Raw genomic sequence first — 25,232 nt, forward strand, 5'->3', positions numbered from 1 at the left:
TCGGTATCAAAGCAACCACAGCTGTCGTTAAAATGATACTGTTTAGGGGCAAAAAAGATAATTCTTATAGTTTAGAAAAAAAAAAAATTATAAAAAATTTGACATTTTCACTCTAATTTCACTCAACTTTTTTCTGTGTAATAATGCTGTATTGGAGGATATTGGAGAAACTTGACTGTCCCAACTTGCAAACTATGTTATATAATTAAAATTACATGAATAGTATCAGCTGCAAGGATTTACAATCGTCGGCATAAAAAACTATCTTCATTGAAATGACCTTATGAACATTTAAACTGTCGCGTAATTGTTACTGAGCGCCAGCAAGCACCTAGTTGGAACTGGTTCCAATGAAGCTCCTAAAACAAAAATCACTTTCTCAAGGCATTACCGCGCAGCCTCCTGCAATACCAAAAAAACCCACCACCAATCAGACTTCTTCCAACTTGGACTAGTATATGTTCTTGAGTGCTAAAAGTACACATACATAATTAAGAGATTTTTCTTATGGATTCTACGGAGATGTGAAGCTGTAAAGCTAATAGTCAAAATTCGGTGAAATGTTTTATCGGTAAATGATGTTTTCGGTAATATATACAAATGAGTTTCAAGTGGTCCAGAAAATTTCTATGACAGACAGATATTCAAGAAGGTCAATCATATAACTCCTGTGTACGAGAAGGATTTTAAGCTGGTTCAAGGTACAACGAATGACGTCAAAATTTGAGTTTACTGGGCATGAAAGCATATGTATGTTAAAATATCTAAAAATAAGGATAGCAGTCAGTGGTTTGGATATTTTCACATTCTTTTTATTTGAGAAAAGATTGTAGGTTTGACCTGTATATAAGTACTGCAAATCATTGAAAGGTTTTTTATTTAAACAGCACTGGTTGCACATTTGTTAACAATGCACTCTTATCTATGGACTACGAACAAATGGATTTTCGTATTCTTTCTTTCGTGCTTCTTTTTTTTATTTAAAAACTAATAAATAAAGTACTTGTACATGCAAATCAATGTACATTGATTTTTTCAAATCAAAAACAAGAGCCTTACTCCAAAAATTGTGAATACGCAATTTCTTTAGAACTTTCTTGCAGAAGTTTTAAAGAACACAATTTTTCTACTTAAATCGAAGTTTTTACTGATGTGGCGACTGGCTTTTAAAAAAATTAAAAGTGTGCATTTTTTAGCGTATCGCATATATTTTAAAGCGTATCGCATAGCACGGTAGTGCTTCAATCTACAAGTAGAGGCATTCGACTATAGCGTTCTTCCTTGTTTACCGTACGTTCGCTGTCAGAGAATTTTAGGAAAATGAAAAATTACAATTACAATTTTAAAAGCGAAACTTATGGCTGTGGCTTATGAATTTTACCAGCTTTGCCTAGCATAAATATTGGTGACTGTAACTATGTAATGTGTTTACAAAAGTTGAAGAGTGCCTCTTTGATACCGAAATCGGTTTATAAGCACTTGGCGCCCAAAAACAACCTAAAAACGTTTCTTCACTAGAACCTTTTTGAGTGAGTTTAAATCAAGAAGCTCTACTTTATCCGAAAACCAAAGTCACCTCCGTTTAGCAACTGGACAATGTAATTGTTTGAACTTATGTGATGTGTCTTCTCGAATACAGTTTCATAAAATACCTTTTACATGTGTAATTGTACTTCTTTAATAGGAAAAATACAATTTATGATATCTTATTTTCAGTGTTATTCCAATAGGTTAGGAGCAAAGAAGCTTGTCATGTCATGGGAGAGCATTGATTCTAAGGATCTGCTTAGGTATTAAAATATATTTCATTTACAAACTTACATATATGTGTGCTTATTGAAACCTATTTTTACTTTTAGCATCCCACCTAGCCAGAATCTGTCTGCAACACATTTATTAACTTCACCTGATGGATCTCGTTACCTGTTGGAAAATTCAAACGGTTTGAAACTCTATTATATACACTTGCTTGTTTTACTGTGGCAATGCGCATTTTTTAAATTGAATTGAAATTTCTCGGGCCCAATATTGTGGGATAGTTCTTTTTTTCTAAGGTGCGTTTTTATACTTTTGCAGAGGGTATAATAATTTCAGTGAGAAGTTTGCAACGCAGTGAAGGAGACGTTTCCGACCCCATAAAGTATATACATTCGGGATCAGCGTCACTAGACGAGTCGATCTAGTCATGTCCGTTTGTCCGTCTGTCTGTCCGTTTCGGGCTGAAACTTTTCCAAAAGTCTTCTTTTTATCGCAGGTAGTATATAAGTAGGAACCAGCCGGATCGGACAACTATATCTTATAGCTCCCATAGCACTATGGGAAAGAAGTCGATTTTTTTGGCATAAACTCTAGTTTTAAAGAAAAAAACTTGAAATTTTTTTTATATAATATTAAGATTAATGGGTAATTTCGGATTTTGTTGCTTTTTGAATCGGACCATTGCCTTCATCCACCCCCCATTATAATTAATGTACAGTTTAATCAGATTCCTCTTCCTCTAAATGTATTTCCAAACAATCACTTTCATTATCGTAATCGGATTTATCTTCGGACGAGCTTACGAAGGTATCTTTGTCCTTTTCATTCATTATTGGCTCCTCAAAAAGATAGATAACCTCTGCTGGAAGACGCTTTTTTTGTTTTGTCCTTGGGTGATGCGGAGATTAGAGAGTAAAGGGTCGGACGAATCCATAGCCCTGTGAAACATATCAGACATATTGTCAATGCGGCTAGATTTTCTTCCGTGATGCTTTCTGTCAGCTTTAAATAATTTATGCCTTGCACCCGATGCACCTCTTCCCAAAGAGCCAACTGGAACGATTGATCCTTGTATGATTTTATATCCGTGTACTAACATTTTGTGTACAGTCGGAGACATGGGGTACCAAGGATAGCTCGACATGTATGTGGTGAAAGTTTCAAAACAAAATTGGAATTTTTCAGAATTTATGGGATAATTACAATTTATAGCAATCAAAATTATGTAAAGGCGATGAATCAAATGGTGGTCTACTCCTAAAATCGAAGACAATTGTTTTGAATCAGAGAATGCTCTTCTCGTTTCCGTCATTACCGTTGCCCATACCATTTTGCCTCGGCTTGTCTACATGAAGTCCCATATCTTTCCAAAAAGAATTTTGAATTTGCTGTTTGTGTTTGTCCATAACTTTGACATGCCTTTTTTTTTTAGCTCGATTCTATATGATAATTTAAGTAAAAATTAAAAGCAACGTATCCACGCATGAAGGGGGATTATTCCATATTGATCCGTATTTGGCTTCATATCAAATGTTTTGGAATAGAAATCATTGAGTTGGTTTTGCTCCACACATTGGACATGACTGACAAGATTTCGTTCCCGTTAATATATTTTAAACCTTGCCGTCGATTAGGATTAGGTGACCAGCAAATTTCACTGATATTTCGCTGTTCTTATAAGAGTGCATGTAAACATTCAGATTTTTAATTTGAGTGCCTAAGTTTTCTTTTTCGTTTATTATGAGAGATGTTAATTCTTTAATATATGAAATTTTCAGAGGACGGCAAAATCTTGTGGATGGCGGAGATTATTATTATTTTTAACATATAACCTGCTACGCTCGAAAATAACATTTTTTGATTGGTTTTAAATTTTGAATTAAATTTTATCAAAATCGTACAACTATATTATATAGCTGCCATACGAACGATCGGAAAATTGGTGGTAATTCTGAAATTAGAATTTAAAAATGTTATTTCCAAGCTTAGAAGGTTATATGTTAAAAAACACCGAAGATATAATTTTTTTTAGAATTTTTTCCCCGATAGTTCCTATGGCTGGTTCCGACCTGCAATAGAAAGAAGAGTTTTGGGAAAGATTCAGCCCGATAGCTTTAAAACTGAGAGACTAGTTTGCGTAGAAACGGACGGACAGACGGACATGGGTAGATCGACTCGTCTTGTGACGCTGATCAAGAATACATATACTTTATGGGATAGGAAACGTCTCCTTCACTGCGTTGCAAACTTCTGACTAAAACCATTATATCCTCTGCAAGGGTATAAAAAGGTCGTGGTCCCGTCGTTAATTAAATAACATTTTTTTTAAATACCTAAAAAACAGTAAATAAGAAAATAATTTATATATAAGTTAAAAACACAAAAGATATAATTTTTTCATATTATGTACACTCTAATTTTCATGTCGTTTTTATGTCGTCCGATTTTGATCAAATTAACATTGGAATAAATTAAAAAATATTATATCCAAGCGTATAAGGTTATACGTTAAATAGCACTAAAGATATAATTTTGTAAACAATTTTTTTTACAAATATTCCTATGAGAGCTATAATATATAGTTGTTCGATCCGGCTGGTTACTACTTATATACTACCTGTAAAAGAAAGAAGACTTTTGGCAAACGTTTAGTCCGATATCTTAAAAACTGAGAGACTACCTTGCGTTGAATTGGACGGACCAACGGACATGGCTATATCGACTCGTCTCGGTGATCAAGAATATATATACTTTATGGGGTCGAAAACGTTTCTTTCACTGCGTTGGAAACTTCTGACTGAAATCATTATACCCTCTGCAAGGGTATTAAAATAATAGGTGATGTACCAGAGCTGCCAACTCGTTGAAATAAAAATAGTCTTTCACAGCTGATAACTTAAGAGTGCTGCGCACCGTTAAAGTTTGTTGTTAGTAACATTCAAGATTGAAGTTGTCCTAATAAATTCTGAGTAGCAAAAACACTTTAAAAAAATGGCTTTTGGCAAAAAAGTGATCAAATGGTTTTAGCTCCGTTTTATATAAAATATGCTTATTCTTGATCAGGATATACATATATCCAAGAGCTTTAGGGTCTTAGCATAAATGCTTTTGCGATTTCATACAATTTTTAGATGGAGGGCTGTACCCGAGTTTCTGAACTGTTATGTAAACGTTACTCAGGTAAAGGAAGTGGGAGGGAAATAGCAAAGCAACTGATTCCAAGATTGCATACCACGGCACTTAAAGTAATCAGTCCGATTTGAACAATTGTATGCAAGTATATGGTTATTTATATTCAAAACAAAATACTTTACACTTTTAAAAAATATATAAAATCTGTCCGCTAGATAGTTTTTAACGTTATGTCCTTAAAGTGGGCGTGGCACGCTGCTGAAATAAACTTCATTGCCAAAACATTTCTGCATCCCCAATCTCAACATTAGCTCGATAGTCAAAAAAGTATAACTTTGAGGAAGGATGTTCAGATTTCAAAAAAAAAAAATTCAAAAAGAATTGCATTTTCGCTTTTTTAAAATCTAGAAAAATGTGTCGATAGTCAAAAATGTATAACTTGGATGGAAGGATATTCAGATTTCAGCATAAAGATAAATATTGGTAATGAAAAAAAATTGCATTTTCACTTTTTTATAATCATAGTTGGCATGTGGGCGTTAGAGGGGGCGTATCACCCAGCTGAAATAGATATGCGCGGTCCCAGAACATCAAGAATCTTTATACCAAATCCCAAATACCTTTTATAAATTCCGAGATTTTAGCGTTTATACGGACATACAGACGGACCCCTCGGCTAGAACCACTCGGCTAGTGACCCTGGTTAAGAATATATATACTTACAGGGTCGGAAACCACGATCTGGTATACCCATTTAACGGGAGCAAAAGGCACACCAAAATAACTATTTAACAAGTGGGCGACAGAAACTTTCGCGAAACTTTCAATTGATTGTTATGGATAAATTAATATAATAAAATGGGTGCGGCACAGTCTGAAGCAAAAATGCCAAGAAAGCATTACCAGAAACAACATTTTAAATTATAACTCTCTACAAGAAAGTTTCTTTAACAAGAACTAAAACGAATAAATGGAACATTTCCCAAATTTTTGACAGATTTTTAAGACCTCAGCGATTATTTTGAAATTGATTTAATATTTTGCAGACCTTTGTCAATTAGATGAAAGTTTTTCCCGACTGGCCGGATATGGGTCCAGTCCTGACGTGGGATCCCGTTCCCTCTGGGCTGGTCAGGGTGTTTTACGGTCAGGTTCTGTAATCAGTTGCTTTTTGTTCTGCCAACAAAGCCTCAAGCAGTACATAGCAAAACGCAAGGTAGGGCATCAATACATGAACATATTGGAATTTTAATTTTCATTCTTCATCAGATTGAGCGAGGAAGACGTTTATATGAGCAAAACAACCAAACAGAGGCCGTGCGTACTTGGCGTAGTGCCCTTAAAGGAACCTGTCAGCCAGAGGACTGCTTCCAGCTACTAGGATACTTGTATGAAAAAATTCAAAAAAAATTGAATGCCAATACTAATAAATCTCGGAGGGGAATGCTTGTACAATTTAAGAATCCTAACATTCCCTAACACAATCATGTCGAAAACAAATATGAACGGTTAAAGATGAGGAAATAAATTAATTAGACATCCGACCGCTCTTAATTCAACAAATAATACTTCATTTGTAATTCTAAGATCCCCGTCACTTTTAAAAGTTCACTACATATTCTAAAAAGACATGATCTACTCACAACTACTTTGAAATAGTAGCTAAACATCTATTTATTTACACCTACTATACACAGGTACCAGGCCCACATGGACTGGGGCAAATTTCGTGAAGCTATTGAATTTGGCCACCAGCAGCTTGGGTAAGCTCAATAAACCTCCTATACAATATTCACTGCGGCATTTATAAAAAAGTTTCTTAATAATGACCGAAATACTAGTTTTCGTTAAGTGGGTCGTCCCGTGTTGAAACCGAAATTTTCACCATATATTTGTGTTATGTTTATGTACACATTTATGAATTTTTTGAGTACAAATAATAAAAAGTAGAAGCTGAACTGATTTGAAAAAATTGAAAATCACTTTAATCTGTCAATGGCTATGACCCGTAATAAAAGATTTGAAGAATATTGAAAAATAAAGTATTTTACACGACTCTGAAACTAAAATTCTAAAAAAACTCATTTTTTTGCTCCATTTTGTGGTGAATAAAAAAACGACGTGACCTTTTCCAACTATTTTACTCACGGGCATTGCCAAACACGGGCTGATCACGTCCTATTTCAAGGGAATCGATCAAGTGTTTTTTTTTTTTAGATATTTTAAGCCAGATAAAAAAGTGGTTTCGATAAAAACGCGTTTAAAAATGTATGTATGACTTGCGCCAGCGTCGGAACGCATTCCTTCTCAGCACTATAACTTTGTAACGACATCGTGTCGAAAAATGTGGAAAAATCCTTTTAACCACGTACTTCACAAAAGTTTTAGTTATAATTTATGCAGTTCAAAAAAAATTAGATTTTTTTTACCTTAACACGGGACGACCCCTTAAGAGAATAAAGAACTATTAATAGTTATATTAGTATCTGATTGATTTATTTCAAGAAAAGGCTTTTCATTTGTAAATTGGTCTTCTATAGAATTTCAGAAGAACTGGATTCGCCAAATATGCGTGCTGAGACGTACCTAAACCTCAGCAGAGCTCACGCTTGTTTGGGAGGCCTGGAGCGATCACTGAGCTATGCTAGGCACTCACTTTACAATGAGTGCGGCACTAAATGCCGAAGTGGACTTGTCCATTTGACGGTTGCACGAGTGTATCTTGAAATGGGTGGATTCACCAGGGCATTGGAGGGCTTGCAGGGAGCCTACAAGATAGCTACAGCCGTTGGAGATCCGTCTCTAGAGTTACAAGTGTATGTCGCACTGTCTGAGCTTTTTGGACGGCTCCAGGATAACGATAAAAGCGCATCTTATGCTTCTAAGGCGTACGATTTATCTCGTTCCTTACAGCTGGGTGACCTTAACTCATGCCACCATAGAGCCGCGTTATTGCGAATGGCTGCATCTCTGCGAAAGAAGGGCGAGCTCGGAGATGCACAGGATTATTGCAAGGTAGTGTTTTTATTTTTTTTTCTTCAACATGCATACGCTCACCCTTAATCGTTATTCTGTTTAAGGAAGCCACAAAGCTGTCCCTTATATCTGGAGATCAGGCCACATACACGCGAAGTATTCGCGTTATGGGTGACATTTACCGGAAGAAAATGGATATGGACGTAAGTATGGTACTAAGAGCAGGGTCGAATTCAGCGATGTATATGTACTGATTATCTATTATGAAGGTTTTCCTTTTCAGTCTAGAAACGGTAAAAAACTTGAAGAATAGGCATATAAGACATCGTATAATGTACTTCAAAATGCCTTTCTAACGGCATATAGTTTTATAAATATAAATATAACCCTTTAAATACTGTTTTTTTGATTTGTTGCACCTTTTTGATTTTTAAAGACGATTCTAAAGTTTTTTTTTAGCTTTAAGTGTATAGCTCTTGAGATTCCTTATCTTTTGGCTTAAAAAACTTGCGTTAAAAAACAAAGTTTTACATTAACATAAAAAGCATAGTAGTGTAAATAAAGCATTTCAACTACATACAATTATTCTTAGCGTGCGTTCCGGCAATACGAACAAGCTATGGGTACGTCAGCCAGTTTGGGGGACCGCATGGCTCAAATGGAGGCTATGGACGGAGCTGCCCGTTGCCTGGAAACACTACGTCTTCAAAACAAAATCTGCAACTGCAGACCGTTGGAGTTTAACACTCGGCTTCTGGAAGTTGCTAGCTCAATTGGCGCAAAGGTAATAGCACAACTTAGTAAAGAACTAAGAATAAGCTTATGTTTAGCTCACCTCCTATTTCATTTTTATGCGTGTCCCCCTGGCATCGAAAAAATAGAAAATAGTTCTCTTGGAAAATAAAAAACTATTTTAGACGAAACAAAAATATATATTTTAAATTCGAAATTCTGAAAAATATAAAAAATTATACTATATTCGCAAGAGAATAATGTCAAAAAACAACGAAGCTATAATTTGTTTCATATTATTTTCCCACCAATATTCCGATCGTTCCTATGACAGCTGGAGGATATAGTCGTCCGATTTTGATAACATTAAATTCAAAACTAATTAAAAAACATTATTTCTAAGCTTAGGAATTAAAATGTTAGGATTAATCATGGAAGTGGTATATTTTTTGGTATTTATTTCACATAGAGAATCGCACTTCATTATCTACCAAAAAAATTTCCAAAACGTCAGACCTTGACATATATATTGTCCTCAAAAATATACTTCCTTAGTTCCCCCTTATTCATTATATTAATTGAAAGTGTAAATGTAGTTACTTGTTTTTAATATTATAGTTTCTGGTTCGTAAGATCCGTTGTCGCTTGGCTTTGATCTACCGCGCTTTGGGGGACGAGGATCAATACAATACTCATTTTCGTTTGGCAAACCAAACGGACGCTGCGCTTGGCTTGAACTGCGGAGCGTGTGGGGAGTTGTTCGGTCTTCGGCCAGAAAATTTGGAAGCTTTGCCATGTGCACATATTCTTCATGCAAGGTAAGTCCCAATTTTTTTTATATATCACTGCAGCCTCTTTCACGTTTTTGCCAATGTGAGCGCAAGTGCAATTTTTTTAATTTCGACCAACCCGAAATATTAGTGGAACTCGTACAATAAAGTCAGACTTTTCCATTTTAAAATCAAACAAATAATTAAAATACAGTCTTTAAGTGTTTGTTCTTATACATTGCATGTGTTGTTTTGCAGGTGTGCTTACGAAATATTACGACGTCGGGACAAAAGTACACCGCGATCATGCCCCGCCTGTAATAAGATGGTGAGTTCACGCACACATCTTTGCGGCTCCATACCGGTAGAGAGTGAAAGTACCGACGGAGGCAGCGCCGTCACGGTTACCCTCAACGCCAACGCTCTCTCAGTCGATGGTCTCCTGGGAATAGGCTCCGACATCCTCCTACCCTCGGCCGCGTTTTCCCACGCCAACAAACCGGCACCGGATAACGAGAACTGCTCTTTGTTGTCTCCCAAAGTTATGTACCACAGCAACTTATCCTTGACTTCGTTAAGTATGCGCGCATCTAGCCTGACGATCGACAGCGGTCAAAATGTTACTTCCTCTGTGTGAAGTAAACACTAGAACTTGTTTTAGAGAATGCATTCTCCTGGATCCTTTGAAGGAACAAGCCGACGTCGACCACGACGAAGCCAAAATTAAATATCAGGATCGTGATTTTATCGCTCGTTATTATAGATAGTTTTTCTTTCGTATTATAGAAAATTGCATTTAAAATGCACACAAAAGTTAACAGCGATTTTAGTTACTACCAATCTAAGCCCACTATGAACAACTGAGAAAGCCAGCATTTTCACTACGGGTTACGCTTAAATCCTTAATTCTTAAACAAAGTACCTTACCTTAGCTAATACTCGAAAACGTCTTGTGTATTGTTCATGTTTTAAGATAAAAGTATTTGCAGGTACAATTAGATTGTTCTTATATATGTATGTATGTGCACACAGAAAACATATATAAGCTGAAATAAATCATTACTATGTGTTACTAACACATATTGTTAAAAACTGGAGCTCCCACTAATAAAGAAATTAATTCTTGTCAATATTATAATTTTGTTTTATTCAGTCTAGATGATGGATACTGAAAATAGAAAGTAATGTCTCTTTTATATTTGTACTTTTGAGGGCTTTATGATAAACTTAATCAATTTTATTTCCGAAATCGTCACAAGGTTTCAAATAAGTTACGCTCAAGCTTAAACTTAGTTTGGGTCTGACAAAGAGTAAAGCCGAAGTCAAATGCAATCAAGGGACAATTGAAAATATATTCGATATGATATGTCCTGCAACCAGCACCAGATCCAATCCATTTGCTCTCTAAAGCGACAGATCGTCAATTAAAAACGGAAGTGACGGAGACTAAAACGAAGCATTGGACGTGATAATTATGTCATATTTATGAACCTGCCAACACTCCACCTTTCTTCTTATCAGTAGCTAATAATATTCATAAGCATAAACTAGCCTACTCCGAAACATAAATTTAAAACAAGAGTAGCGCTACAGTTTCTTGCTCAGTTTTCAATTTCGAAGAGGCACCTTACGTAGCACAAGAATCCCAAGAACTGCATTCTTTATCCATAAATTACAGCTCTTATATTATCCGAGATCTCAGCGTTTCCACGGACATACGGTCGGACATGGCTAGATCGACTCGGAAAAATATACATATATTTTACACACCTTCAGACGATTCTAACATACCCTTTGCCCTAGGCGTAACGGACACAATTGACATGGTATTGTCTTAGGCTGTTATGCATCAAAAATTCATCAACTTCTAATAGACATTGTTATCTAAAAACTGTTGTTACCGAATTTGTATGTTGAGGGAAACCGGGAATCTGTCTAGAAAAATCGGGATTTGACATATACAGATAAAGAAAAATTCAAGTTAAGTTTGCCATTAATTTATTATTGCATTGCTTGATTTTTACATAAATACTTAATTTATGAATGTGCCTAAACATGTCTACCTCTCATTCGTAGAAGGTTTCTGACTTTTATTTAATCTAAATTGACTAGCATACTTCGAGAGGCGTATTCTTATTGTAATATATCCTACAGATATCAACATAGTGCCGGCTTTAATGACTTTTGAGTATTGTTAAAACATTTGAAATTGCTTAAGTGTGAATCAAAATTTGTGGTTTTTCCATTTAGTAAGCGGGTTTTTATTGGATATCTTCAAACTTAACTGGAAGGGTTATTTGAATAAATATTTTATTTACAGTTTCTTATTTTAATAATCCGATTTATAATGTATTAATATTCACGATTTTGAGTCGCTTCCTTCCGATATATTCACATAAAAAATAATATTTGGCCGTTATTTTGTTTTTTTTTTTTTGTAAGATTAATACAAAGGTACATTTTAATATTTTCAAATGCGGATGAGTATGCTATAATGTGATAGTGACATAAATAATGCTACATTATAATATTTGCACAGGCTGGGTAAATTAATTTTTTTTATTATATAAATTTGACTAGATACAGTTACTTTAACTTTATCATTTATGTTATGATTGGGTTCTTCCATTTACATATTATAAATTGTATTCAATCTAATATATCTACATACATACACATATCTGCTGTACCAAAAACACCTTATCCATTGGCCTAAGGCCAATTGCATTTTTTTTAAGTTAAGAGTTAAAAGTTGCTTTCATTTAATATATTAAAAGTTTAACTGGCTGCGATCGATATAAGCACGAAACCGGAAATTATTGAAATTTTCTATGAGCGCGATTGCACTAAATCGACAGATTGTAAAAAAGCATATCTAGGTTCTAAGAACCCTTCTTTTTTCACGGTTCATTTAGTTGTTTTTCTTCACAAATAAAACCAGCTTATTGTTGGAATCCTTGAAAAGTACTGCTGCCCCAGTGATACATATAAGAAATCATTATAACTACTACCAATTAATAGCTTTAATAAAACTAAGAACACGGAAAACAAGCTAGCTCAATTCATCTTTTAATATTCTTCAGCCGATTTATAAGGAAAAAAATCCTTCAAAAATCGAAAAAAAAACTATATTTCCCTTTATAAGCCGTAACCCAATGAAGTGTGTTTTCTAGATGCACCAGGATATTTAATTTTACAAGGATAGTCTTTATAGTTTTTTCTGGCGATTTACATGATAAAATCGGTTGAACAAACTATAACTACCTTTTCAAAGTATACTTGAATAACTATAATAGCAAACAATATACACTGCTCAGAATAATTATTTAGCGAAACAAAAGTTAAATAAACTCATAATTTGAACATACTGCTTTTAACCTTCGGGTAATTAAAATGCCGTTTAAATGATTTTTCTCCTCGTCTTGAGAACCTACATTTTTTGATTCAAAAAGTTTCTTCAAACAAAAATAATAGTAACATCAAAATAATTTTTAAAAATCATATCCGTTACTCGTATAGTAGCAGGGTATAATAGATTCGTCGAAAAGTATGTAACAGGCAGAAGGAAGTATATCTTCAATCGAAAAACCAGTTACAATTGTAATGAATCTAAACTTAAATTCCATAAATTTACTATTTTTGATTTAACTATCCGTGAGCAGTGAACATTTTAAAGAATGCGGAAATGTTTTACTTTTTTTTGTGCTCAGCAGACTATCATTACCTTTAGGTCATCCAAGCAATTGGAGACGCCCATATCATCTATAAAGAAATTGGTCTCGTGCCCGTGTACATCTGGGCGAAAACTTGGCTTCATCGTAATCTTCTCATCTGATAGCCGCCTGCTTTTGGCCAAATGGGCCGACAGGCCCTCAACCCTGTCGGCATCACAGCCACCCTCGCTATTGCTACCAATATTATCCGCGTCGTTGCTTCTCAAAGTGTGACTATTATCGACTTCCCTTGCTCTCTTTGAAGGAACCGTGTGCGTTTGAGACAAAGTGCGGGTGCGGGTGCTGGTGCGGGTGATGTGACGAGTGCTGGCACACCTTGTAAATGACTTTGGACTCAATGCTTTGGGCTTGTTGCACGTTTGGCGTCTGCTTCGGATATGCCGTCACAACATGTCGCAGTTTGGATCATTGGTATCTCCATGGTCATCTGGGTCCACCAAATCGAAGTCATGACTTTCAAGCTCCAAGTCCATATCAGCTTCTTCGTCAAAGTCTCCAAGAGGCGACATGGCCGTTGTATGTAGACTGGAGTAGTTTTCCTGTGTTAAGCTAGCCGGATTATGGCTCTGAATTTGAATCTGACTTTGACTGTGGCTCTCGTCCTCTTCCTGCTCGTCCCGTTGTTGTTGGCGGCTATGCGATAAATGCATGCTGGTTTTGGAGTCGTCGTCCCGCCACTTATCCATCGATCTCCGACGTGCGTTCATAAAGAAATTGCCTACTGTTGTAGGCTCTAGTCCCAGCTGCCGCGCGATCGTCACTTGCATCTCCTTCGAAGGTCTTTTGGTCTCCTAAAAATTTAACAATATATTTTTTAAACAGCTTTGATAAATTAAAAGATTATATTATCCAAAGCCACTAAGCACAGACAAGGAAAAAAAAGCCATTGTTAAATGAAAATTCCGGATCTATAATATTTTCGCCTTTCTACATAGAAAATAAAAACCAAAAAGGAAGTTGACTTCACCAAGCCGAAGTTGGTATACCCTTGCAGCAATAAGAAATAATCAACGTTAGTAACACCATGTGAAATTCTTAAGGATTGTTGCTGGCTTCAGTGATTTAAAAAAAAAATTATTTTATTATTTTTTCTATTTCTCTGACCGTTTCTTTGATAACTTAATTTTAATTCGAAATTCTTAAAAACATAAAGAATTATATTCCCAATATTATAGAATAAATGTCAAAATTCACAGAAGCTATAATTTGTATCATATTATTTTCCCACCCATTTTCGGTTTTTTCCTTTGAAAGCTGATATAGTCGTCCGATTTTGATAAATTTTATTTCGAAATTCGGAACCAATTAAGAAATGTTATTTCCATGCTAAAAGGTTATATGTTAAAAAATACCGAAGATATATTTTTTTAAAATTTGTTTCCCCGTTAATTCCTATGGGAGCTATAAGATATAGCTATCCGATCCGGCTGGCTCCGACTACCTGCAATAGAAAGAAGACTTTTGGGAAAGTTTCAGCTTTAAAACGAGAGACTAGTTTGCGTAGAAACGGACGGACAGACGGACATGGCTAGACCGACTCGTCTTGTGACGCTGATCAAGAATATATATACTTTATGGGGTCGGAAACGTCTCCTTCACTGCGTTGCAAACTTCTGACTGAAATCGTTATACCCCCCGTAAGTCCCTATGGGAGCTATAAGATATAGTTGTCCGATCCGGCTGGTTATGATTTATATACTACCAGCAATAGAAAGAAGACTTTTGGGAAAGTTTCAACGGACGGACAGACGGACATGGCTAGATCGTAAAGATATGTAAAACAAAATTTCGGAACCCTTCGTTAAAATCTTAGAGCTGAACACAGGTTTATTGATGTGCAGCGTTCCGAATTATATTTGTTTATTTGAACTTTCGTCAAAAAAGTTGATATCAGAACATTTATTGGTTAAAGATAAGAGGTGGTTTTATTGAATATTAGAAGTTATGATTTTAAACGTCAATGATAAAATTGATCTACTTTTTTAAAAGCGTAAAGATACGCAGAAGAGAAAATGTTGAAAGTTCAGGCAGAGTCAGATGTTCTAAACTAGTAGATGTGGCAATATTTCTTAAGTAATAGCTTTAAAACGTGACTATTTACTACAATGTGTTGTAAGGCAAAAGCAAATAATGTGTAATTCGATGGAAATGATCCCCAACGACCTCTTTCCCGCAAATTAATTTGTTAACGACTTGGTATGCGATCCTAGTTTATGGAGATTTTTATTTTTTCGTGTATATACTTTCGCACACTCTTCTAGCTGTCCACAGCGACATTATTACATTTCCCAATATCTATGGACGTGGCAAATTAAGTAAAATCGGATCTTTATTTTATAAATTAAGAAGGTAAATCTACTTTGGTGGTAACCACTATATTAATCAAACGAATTTCTCCAAACGCCAAATTCCATTAGAATTTTGTATAGGGTTTTACTGGATCTTTTCCTTATTTTGAGAGCTTGATAATTGATACCTACTTTGAAAATAGCTTGTAGTGTTCGTCGTTGAAGATCGGTAAAGACCAGTCGTGGTTTTTTTGGCTGAGGCATTTGCTCGATCTGAGGCTCTTCCTTTCGACGACAACTAACGACGTTCGCAACGGACACGTTTGTGACAGGTGTAGATGCAGACGAAGAGGCCGATTCATTGGGCGGAGCTGATGTTTTGTCAGGTTGGTAAATGGACGCCGTTCCAGAACATTGTTGAATAAAATAAAAGAAGTAATTTAATTGGTTATTAAAAAGAACTGAAAAAATTAATATATATCTTCAGTTTTGACTTTAATATTTATTTTAGGTTAAGCGTACAAAAACGCTTCCTTCTTCCGTTTACACACTTTCCGACGAATCTAGTATATCCTTTCACTGGCACTGGCATCGGAATTTTGTTTGAATTCAAATTTAACAAGGAAAAACGCTATAGTCGGGTGTCCTGACTATAAGATACCCGTTTCTCGGCTTAAGGGAGCAAAAGGATAATGAACATACATAAGCAGAATATTTAGGGCGCCACCTACCGGCTTTTTCAGTAGATGTTATGTAGGCGGCAGACAGATTGAAGCGTTTTGGCCATTTATGGGCGTTACAGTGATTTTTTTTGGTGAGTCGATCGGTATTGACGAGACAAATAAATTTCAGTTAAAATTTTATTTCTATCATATAAACTGTAGGCGCTACAGATTTTCGCGCATTGTGGGCGTTAGAGTGGGCGTGGCACCCCGCTGACAAACAACAAACTTTCGCTCCGTAGGAAGCCCAGAAATCTGCAAGCCAAGTCTATCTCTTATAGTTTCCGAGATCTCAGCGTTCATACGGACGGACGGACAGACGGACATAGCTAGATCGACTCGGCTAGTGATCCTGATCAAGAAAATATATACTTTTATGGGGTCGGAAACGCTTTCTTCTACCTGCTATACCCTTTTACTATACGAGTAAAGGGTATAAAAACTGAATCTGGATTCAATAGTTGAGACTATGTTTTTAGCCATAGCTCACCATCCTACTCACCATTTGGTGTCATTGCTGGCCCGGCATGAGAATCCAAATCGGTCGGTATGACGGATGTGGAGCCCGTTGTTGGTCCAAGTGCCAGCCCAGGCCCCAAAGTTCGCTGAGGAATTTGTGCAGCGGCCATCCGTAGAGCAGACATACGCTGAAACTCGGGCTCCTGGAGCCATTTGTACATCCTTCGAAATGTCTCCCTGCCGGACTTGAGCTTCGACCACGGCTTCGGGTTGCGCAGTAGATCGGACAAAGTACCTTGCGAGCGACAGAGAACACGCTGTGCAAAGATCGCCTGTGGAATGCTGTACCGTTTCAGTTCTGCCGAGATGCGCTGAGCCAGATCTTTCGTGTTGATCTCCTCCATGTCGCTGGTGTGTCCATTGCGGCTCGATCCTCCGCCCGCACAGGTTACGGACGATTTTGGCGAGGCAGGGACAGAAATCTTGGCCTGCTGGCTGGAACCTTGAAAGCCGTTTAGGAGAGCTGATTGGGGCTGGTTGCGGATGGCACACACTGAGTGCGGGGTACCGTGGATGTTCGGGCTACACTGTTCTGTCGTCACGGTGTTGCTTTCTTGATCTTTGTCCAGGAAAAAAGGTGTTCTTTGCCCTGGGGACAGTCGCTCATTCAGTTTGAGTCCGGCCCCTGAATCGTCTGTTACGGGGGGAGGGGTTGGAGTGAGAGACACTACAACTGGCAGATCGGCAGACAGACTAACAACGCTTCCGTTGCCGTGCTTCCAATCATCTGACTTCCAGTCCGCAGGGCAAATAGGAGTGGCCGTAGGGAGGTGGCGATTCATGTGTCCCCGCTCAGGCGGCATGTTAAGCCGAGATCTTCGTTCTAGCGGAATGTGGAACCGAGCCTCCAGGTCAGCCGGCATATGAAGCCGCACCTCCTGCTCAGGGTGCATTTGGAGCCAATTCCTTTAAATATACAATATTGTTTTAAAGATTATAACTTAAAATTTATATAAAGGTTCGAAGATTTACGCTGAAATACGAATTCCTAAAAATAACGTCTAACGCCAAGCGTAAGAGGTTATATGTTAAAAAAAAATAATTTTTTTAAATTCCGATTATTCCCATTGGAGCTAAGAAATAATTTCTTTAATTGGTTCCGATTATTCCTATGGGAGCTATAAAGTTGTCCTATCCGGCTGGTTCCGACTTATATATTACCCGCAAAAGAAAAATGACTTGGGAAAGTTTAAGCCCGATAGCTTTAAAACTGAGAGACTAGTTTGCGTAGAAACGGACGCACAGACGGACGGACAGAAGGACATGGATAGATCGACTCGTCTAATGATGCTGATCAAAAATATATTCTTTATGTGGTCGGAAACGTCCCCCTCACTCTTGCAAGCTTCTGACTTAAGTCATTATACCCTCGACAAGAGCATAATTCGCTGAAGTATTCAATCTTTTTAAAGTCTGATAATTTTAAAAAAATTTAGCCTATATAAAATCGGTGACCAAACAAGCGATCATATATAGGTAAGGCCAGCGGCTAACATTGATTATAATTTTAAAAAATACTTTAAAGGCCTGTCGGAGAATATAAATGAAGCGTTCTTTATAGTCTTTGGAATAGCTTTTAGCGGTATACATACGTTCCTCCGTTGACACCGGGAACGCTTTCTGCTCCAGAGATGTGATCAGAGTAAACGAATTTTTCTGCATTGACATCTGCGTCTCCGCTGTCTCCTCCAGAGATGTGATCAGAGTATGAAAACTTCTCGCCATTGACATCGGTATCTGCACTATCTCCTCCAGATATGTGGCCGGTGTAGGGAAACTTCCCCCCATTGACATCGGCATGACCATGGGGGTGTTCGTGAGCTATTGCTGATTCTTTTTTTTGCCCGTTGTGGTTTAGCTGCAGTTGAGATGAGTTAGAGACGCGTGCCGAAGCCGAGGCATGCAGATCGCACGAGACCAAGTAGCTATTGGGTGGGGGTGAAATCATTGACGATAGCTTCTCATATGAGGAATATGGAGATTGTACACCGCTCAACACGCCCAGACTTAAGTGCCCACTTCCCATGGGCATGGTAAGGGCAGGGAATGAGGAGGACGCCGGATTACCACTAATGATTAAACCCGTCCCAGCAGCATCGGTGGAATGGTTGGTAACCTCTCCACCGTCGACCACTCCTCCAACTCCTTCTCCACCATTGACATCCGCGTCGCCGCTGTCTCCTCCAGAGATGTGGCCGGAGTACGCGAACTTTTCGGACATTGTCGATATAGGCGGGAGTGGTTGGATAGGGGTCAGGGTGGCGTAAGATGTCTGACTGAACCCAGGCGGTGATAGTCGATCATTTACCGAGGTCAGCGTCTGATACGAGCTGTGGCTAAGCATCTGCCCTCGACTGCGAGAGTCCCGATCATCGTCGTCCTCTGGATCCCCGTCTCCCTCTCCATCGGCATCTCCTTCGCCGTCCACCTCTTTGTCGCTGTCCTGCGAGTGGACGATGACCGACAGAACCTCGCCATGATCCGCCTCCAATCCCATTTCCAGCTGAGCTGATCTGTGGTGTAGACCGTGAAGCGCCTGAGAATGAGCTTGGTGATGCGGATGGTGGCTAGTTAGGCCGTATTGCTGCTGCTGTTCCAAGAGCTGCTGATGATGCTGGTTCAGCGTTATCCCCTCATCGTCGCAGCCGACGTCGTCGGAGGAAATATCATCCATTTCATCCACGTCCACGCCAAGACTTGCATTTACATTCGCCACTTCCACGTGCATTCGAATGCGCTTATGGCCTTGATCCACGCTCTTCGATTGGGCAATAAGTAGCTTCTGCTCCTGCTTTATCGCCATCTCTTGGGAGAGAACCGATTGGGACATCGAATCTACTGTCAGACCATCCAAGCTAATGTCGGACGCTACAAAGTCCACTGGGCTGCTACTCACTATGCGCTGCGGGCATTGCTGCGTGTTTTGACTATTTTGCTGGAGCAACCCGAAGGGCAATGGCATTCTCGGATGCATCTGCTGGGACACAATTTGAAATGTTGTCTGTCTATTGCTGTGGCCCATTGAGTCGATAACCATCACAACAGAATCAGATCCCGATCCCGAAACCAACCCGGATCCAGATCCAGATCCAGGCCGGTGCTTCTTCCCTCCACTAGATCCGTCCGTTCTTGGGCAGGAAGTCATCGTTTGCAGGGAAATCGCCAGGTCCTCGCCGGAATCAGGTTCTCCCTCCTGATGTTCGTGGTGCGGATGAGACTGACGCTCCGAGTTGTGCCCCACAGAGATGAAATCTGTTGCATCTTCAACCAGATCCTGGCTAAAAGTCTGGTGGTCAATTATTTCACTTATGGACTCCATCCCCTCAAGATGTCTCTTGGATTACGTTATCTAAAAATAATAAATTAAGTTAACCACAAATAAGCGTTTAAAAGGAAGTCGGTTTTTATATAATGTTCTATCAGCTTTTCCAAAGCAACTTAACTATGTCTGTAAGAAATGTCCAAATTTAACAAATTATAAAACAGATTGAAACAGAAATTGAAAATTACAAGCCATAATATAATACATTTAAACATAAGCTCCATCTCCTATATATGCTACTTTTTAACGTGTTTTTTGTTATTAGCTGCAAAGAATATTTTTGTCGTTGCCATCGTCGCCGACCTTAAGGGTTGCTCCGTAAATACACAAACATAGATACACGTAAGTGTATTACCGCACTCACACATACTCATGAGGCAAGGGGTAGGTGTTGCTTGCACTTTTCTAATACATTTCCATTTTTTGCATGTGAACAAATTGGCTTAAGTTTTCTTATTTAATATAAAACTAATATAGCCTTTTTTGAAAATATTTACCCAACTTCCAAATGACCTTAAAGCTACATTTCAGTAGCTAGGCGTCGTTTGACTTTTTTTTTTGACATATCGAAACACATTTATGCAAAGCACTATTACACAAATCACTCGGACGGGAAGATTTTGAAGGAAAATTTCGTTCTGTTCCTTTACAGGATCTTTCGAAAGGCCGAGCTCAAATCCGAATTATTTGGGGCTCATTCCAAACAGGATGTCTTTTCCAAAAGAGGGCAGCTTTTGACTGGGTGAAACTGATAGAAACCTATGGGCTCTGCCGCAACGCCTTGTTCATGTGCACAACTGAATCCTTCGGCTAGAAAATTATCTTCGCTTCTTCGTGTATACACATATGTACACTTCACATGTGGGTGGTTTTTCCGAAAGTTTGTTATGTGACTGCCGTGTTCCATTAAGTCTCAGCCTCGCGCGAATTATACTTAATTCGAACTGAACGGAACCAAACCAAACAGAACGGAACTAAAATGAACGGCCACAATGCACCACCATCGTGCTAAGGGTTGCCACAGGCAGATAGTACACCATAAACCCCACCCCTAAGGCCAGCTCATGCGCAGTGCAAGAAGGTGAACTGGATTCCAAGTTACAATTGCTCAATTCTCCGCTTACTACTTTTGAAACGTTATATTTTGTATAGGAAAATAACTAAAAACCCATAAGTAACAACGAGTATTTTTTTAATCTAGTATTGTTTTTATTGTTCATGCCGTTTATAAAATGAATCGGACACTCCAGTTCCGTAGATCCCATTTCGTCGAGCATTTTGGCTTTCCCTTTTTAAAATGACAAATGAATATGTTTTGTTCTAACAGAGTTATTGCGCTTCCAATGCTGCAACTTTGTGATTCTTTCGAAAAATTTGGAATTTTCAAGTCAGAAAATACTCGAAATTTATCACTGTGGACGGCAGTAAACGTAGTGGTGAAGCGCACCAGAGAGTGGGCGAACAACTATTATGTATAACCGAGGAATTGCAAATCTGCTATGATGGTCGGCAAACCTTTTACGAAATAATCAATGTTAGTAATGCCTATTAAATTTTTTTGGATTTTTGCTAGCTTCAATGACACAAAAACCATTTTTTTTTTCAATTATTTCATTATTTCTGTGACCGTTTTTTCCGCTACATGCTAGTTTGGTCAGAGTTTAGTTTTTTTTAGAAATTCTTAAAAATACCAAAAAAAATTATATTTCCAATGGTATAAAATAATATATCAAAACATACTGAAACTATAATTTGTTTCATATTAATTTCCTTAACAATTTTTATACTTGTTACTATAAGGGTATACTAGACTCGCCGGAAAGTATGTAACAGGTAGAAGGAAGCGTTTCCGACCCCATAAAGTATATGTATTCTTGATCACGATCACTAGTCGAGGCGATCTCGCAATGTCCGTCTGTCTGTCTGTCCGAATAAACGCTGAGATCTTGAAAACTATAAAAGCTAGAACAGCCAAACTGATGCAGATGTGCAAATGTGCAACGTCCACTCTTACGCCCACAAACGGTTAATGCTTAATGCTTAAGTCTCTCTGTCGGCCACATAACGTCTACTGAAATAGCCGGTAGGTGGCACCCTAAAATATCGCTTTGCTGCTTATATATCTCGACTATAGCGTTCTTCTTTGTTTGAAGTCTCATTTAACATTGCAGCTTTGTTATTAGAATTAGGAGAAAATTAAATTTTTTTTAAATATTAAAGACGTACTCTGCTTTGGTTCATACTTGAGCCTGGGACCTTCCGGATCAGAGATAGACGCCACACCATCTGCTCTATCCACTATGGGAAATTTGACCACCTTTTCTGGCCAAAATTAATAACTTCCTCACTTTCAATGATATCAAAGAAAAACTTTGGCAATCGTTGTTTATTAACAATTTATATTAATGTTGTGATAGAAACAAAAAATATATATAGAGTTTAAATTTTTATCATTTTTTGTTCAATTTAACCGCTAAAGGCCGGTTAAATAAGTCAAAGGTTGCGTTCAGAACTTACCTTTAACGTCTAAACAAAAATGTACTGTATACTTTCTGGCGACAGCGAAAAAAAGGATTCAAGTTTGAGGTTATGATCTAAAAAATTAAATTCCTCCAATAATCGTAAAAAGTGTTTTTCTAACTACATCCATTTTAACTGGAGTTCCTCACTCTTTAAATCCCAATAGGTCTGGTAAGTGGACTCCGCTGAACTCTCTTTGTATCTCAACTTAAAAATTAGTTTTTTTAGTCCCACAATCGAAAAAGCTCATTTGGTTGTATGTTAAAAAAACCAAATTATCATTTGTTTCATATTCTCTTTCACCAAATTTTTCGATCGTTTTTATGACAACTGTATTCAGAACTAATTAAAAAAAAGTTATTTCCAAGCGTAGGAGGTTATATGTTAAAAACTACCGAGGATATAATTTTTTCATATTATTTTCCCACCTATTTTTTTATTATTCCTATGTCAGCTATATGATATAATCGATCTTGATAAAATTAAATTCAAAATTCAGAACTTATTAAAAAAAATTATTTCCAAGCGTAGGAGTTAAAAATACCAAAGATAAACCCTTTTTAAAAGGTTTTCTATCGAATTATTCCTATGGGAGCTATAAGATATAGTTGTCCGATCCGGCTGAAAGAAGACCCCATTCCGACCCCATTAAGTATGTATATATATTCTTGATCAGGATCACAAGCCGAGTCGATCTACCCATGTCCGTCTGTCCGCATGAACGCTGAGACCTCGGAAACTATTAGAGCGAGAAGACTTAGACTTGGCAAGCAAATTCGGCAGGGTGCCACGCCTACTCTAACACCCACAAACCCCACCAGCCTCGCAATGACGTCAGAGCCAAGCAATGAAAAAGGCATTTGTGAAGGTGTGTGTCTAGACCGAGCTGCTCGCAAAGCGAAAAGCGCTATGAGAGGGCATAGTAATAGGGGTGCGGGAGGTGTATTCTCGCTCTATGCATTAGCCCTCTCTCTATTCTGACCTACAATCTATTCACATGGGCCCAAAAGAGATAGAGAAGATCATTGACGCAGTGTTGAAAAGCATGAGAAGGCAGTGAAAGAACCGAAAACTCGTGCATGTAACTTTTATAAATTCGTTATTTAAAAGTTGGGTAACGGGTATCTAATAGTCGAGACACTCTCTTGTTTTTTTTTTATTTTGTTCGAAATCCTAACAAATATTTAATGAATAATATTTTGAAAAATTAGAAGTTAATATATTTAAAAAAAAACAAAAGCTATAATTCTTTAGAATTTGTACATTTATTTTTTGTTTTTTTATTCGAAATTATATGATGAAATAATGATATTCCATAGATTAAAAGTCAATATCGGCCTAAAAACAAGGAAAACCGCCTTAGATAAAACAAGAATGAACGCAATAGTCGAGTGCCTCGACTATCAGCCTAAGAGATCAAAAAAGAAAGTTGGTGTTCATGCAAATAAAGTAAGTTCTCGCTAAAAAGCTTTTATTTACATTGTATTAATAAAACATTTTTGGCGGAACCACCAGTAACACGATATCCGTAGTGCTCTCTATTGGGGGAACACCACCAGCTTCTTGACAGCTAATGTGGAGCTGGAGGACGCGCCGTCTTCTTCAGGGAGGGAGAAATAAGGCCTCCCGATAAGGGGCGGCTGGAGGAGCCATTACCAGCCATCGCCAGCAGACAGATGACATAAAGATGGCGAAGCATCTGCGACACTAGAAGAAAGTCTTAACTACTTATTACATAAATAAATAAAATTGCGTTGAACGTTCACTTAATTTGTATTTTTGTGCATCAGCAGACTCGTTTTTTTCAGGCTAATACTGAGCCTTTGTATAAGTGTCCCAAGAAGCACTGTTTTAGATATACATATTTCTTGATCTTCAACTTCTCGATTTTCTTAAAAAATAGAAATTATCAAACCTCTTATAATTAAGATAGTTCTTTAAGACAACTGAAGTGTACTTAATCAATTAAAAAGCGAATAACAAATGAACAAATTATACCCTTCGTAATTAAGAATTTAAAATCAAACTGTAACTGTAACTTTAAGCCAGCCTAAAGCCTTAGTAGCTATGGCTGCGTATTCCTGCTGCTTTGGTTTTTAACTTTAAGCAAGCAGTATGTAAATAAATAAATAAATAACATTTTTCTTGAGAGCCAATGATGTGGTAATATCTGCGTTTAAATTTACGGCCACACTGAGTTGAATGCAATCAAAATTGTAAGCATCAAATATAATAAATATTTCACTTCTAAAAATAACAGAAACAAATGTAAAAGATACTGTTGTTCTCAAGGACGAGGAAAATAAGAAGCTACCTAGAATTTGTTGGGTTCATCCGCACTTAGCCCACATCTTAAGAAAGGACGAATTTCAACAGATCTTAGATTTGCAAAAACATAAACCGAATACATTATAAATATATGGTTTCGATTTCTTTTGTCCGTTGTCGCCTTTTGTTTTTAAGAATAGATTGATACAATGGTCGTCCAAATTCATAAGTCTCCAAAAATTTTAACTTGTAGCTAACCCGCCATACGACATTCGAAAACACCTCCCAGCCCTATCCGATACCAAGATAATACTCATCAGCTGGTCTAGTTTGACAGATCGGTGTCAGCTCAAAATATCGCAAACTTGGTTTCCTAGCTCAGGCGAGGCCCTTATCGTTTCTTTTCCGTTTCAAACACTCATCGGAGCAGACGCTTAATTTGGCAAGATAACCTATTGTTCTGTTGGGCATTGGTGCCATTCACTTTGATT

The 25,232-nt window shown here is 37.5% G+C and overlaps 2 protein-coding genes and 1 long non-coding RNA gene across 7 annotated transcripts; 2 read left to right on the forward strand and 1 right to left on the reverse strand.

The window, feature by feature from the left end:
* Positions 1-451: 451 nt before the first annotated feature.
* LOC108036015 (43 kDa receptor-associated protein of the synapse homolog) lies at positions 452-10,500 on the forward strand. 2 transcript variants are annotated; one of them, XM_017111935.3, is made up of 11 exons: positions 452-571; positions 1,717-1,790; positions 1,860-1,942; positions 5,937-6,106; positions 6,160-6,278; positions 6,588-6,653; positions 7,431-7,905; positions 7,971-8,069; positions 8,459-8,650; positions 9,217-9,416; positions 9,627-10,500. In XM_017111935.3, the coding sequence occupies exons 2-11, from the start codon at positions 1,753-1,755 to the stop codon at positions 10,003-10,005; spliced, it is 1,821 nt and encodes a 606-aa protein (XP_016967424.1). In that variant the 5' UTR covers positions 452-571; positions 1,717-1,752; the 3' UTR covers positions 10,006-10,500. The 2 variants fall into 2 exon arrangements, with proteins under 2 accessions (XP_016967424.1, XP_016967423.1); XM_017111934.3 differs by having other exon boundaries at positions 453-701.
* A 2,466-nt stretch (positions 10,501-12,966) lies between these two features.
* Positions 12,967-20,923, reverse strand: LOC108036004 (homeobox protein onecut). Its single transcript, XM_017111898.3, has 5 exons — positions 20,451-20,923; positions 18,224-19,980; positions 16,615-17,537; positions 15,583-15,761; positions 12,967-13,893 (listed from the first exon to the last, which is right to left on the reverse strand). The coding sequence occupies exons 2-5, from the start codon at positions 19,948-19,950 to the stop codon at positions 13,486-13,488; spliced, it is 3,237 nt and encodes a 1,078-aa protein (XP_016967387.1). The 5' UTR covers positions 19,951-19,980; positions 20,451-20,923; the 3' UTR covers positions 12,967-13,485.
* A 113-nt stretch (positions 20,924-21,036) lies between these two features.
* LOC122817855 (uncharacterized) lies at positions 21,037-24,670 on the forward strand. 4 transcript variants are annotated; one of them, XR_007763859.1, is made up of 4 exons: positions 21,037-21,127; positions 22,516-22,644; positions 23,793-23,922; positions 23,989-24,670. It is a non-coding gene; the product is annotated as an uncharacterized LOC122817855 (long non-coding RNA). The 4 variants fall into 4 exon arrangements; XR_006367414.2 differs by having other exon boundaries at positions 21,049-21,487; positions 22,433-22,644; XR_007763858.1 differs by having other exon boundaries at positions 21,049-21,487.
* Positions 24,671-25,232: the final 562 nt, after the last annotated feature.

This window comes from Drosophila biarmipes, chromosome 4, assembly GCF_025231255.1.
Source record: "Drosophila biarmipes strain raj3 chromosome 4, RU_DBia_V1.1, whole genome shotgun sequence".
In the NCBI taxonomy this organism is placed as follows: domain Eukaryota; kingdom Metazoa; phylum Arthropoda; class Insecta; order Diptera; family Drosophilidae; genus Drosophila; species Drosophila biarmipes.

Excerpts from the sequence above, each read along its gene's own strand:
- LOC108036004 (XM_017111898.3), bottom strand. The coding sequence starts at position 19,950 with ATGGAGTCCATAAGTGAAATAATTGACCACCAGACTTTTAGCCAGGAT. Across the intron at positions 17,538-18,223 it reads CCCGGTGTCAACGGAGGAAC|GAATTGGCTCCAAATGCACC; the intron begins GTATGTATACCG and ends GTATATTTAAAG. Across the intron at positions 15,762-16,614 it reads GCCAGCAATGACACCAAATG|CTCCGCCCAATGAATCGGCC; the intron begins GTGAGTAGGATG and ends ACAAAACATCAG.
- LOC108036015 (XM_017111935.3), top strand. The coding sequence starts at position 1,753 with ATGTCATGGGAGAGCATTGATTCTAAGGATCTGCTTAG. Across the intron at positions 7,906-7,970 it reads ATGCACAGGATTATTGCAAG|GAAGCCACAAAGCTGTCCCT; the intron begins GTAGTGTTTTTA and ends ATTCTGTTTAAG. Across the intron at positions 8,070-8,458 it reads GGAAGAAAATGGATATGGAC|CGTGCGTTCCGGCAATACGA; the intron begins GTAAGTATGGTA and ends AATTATTCTTAG.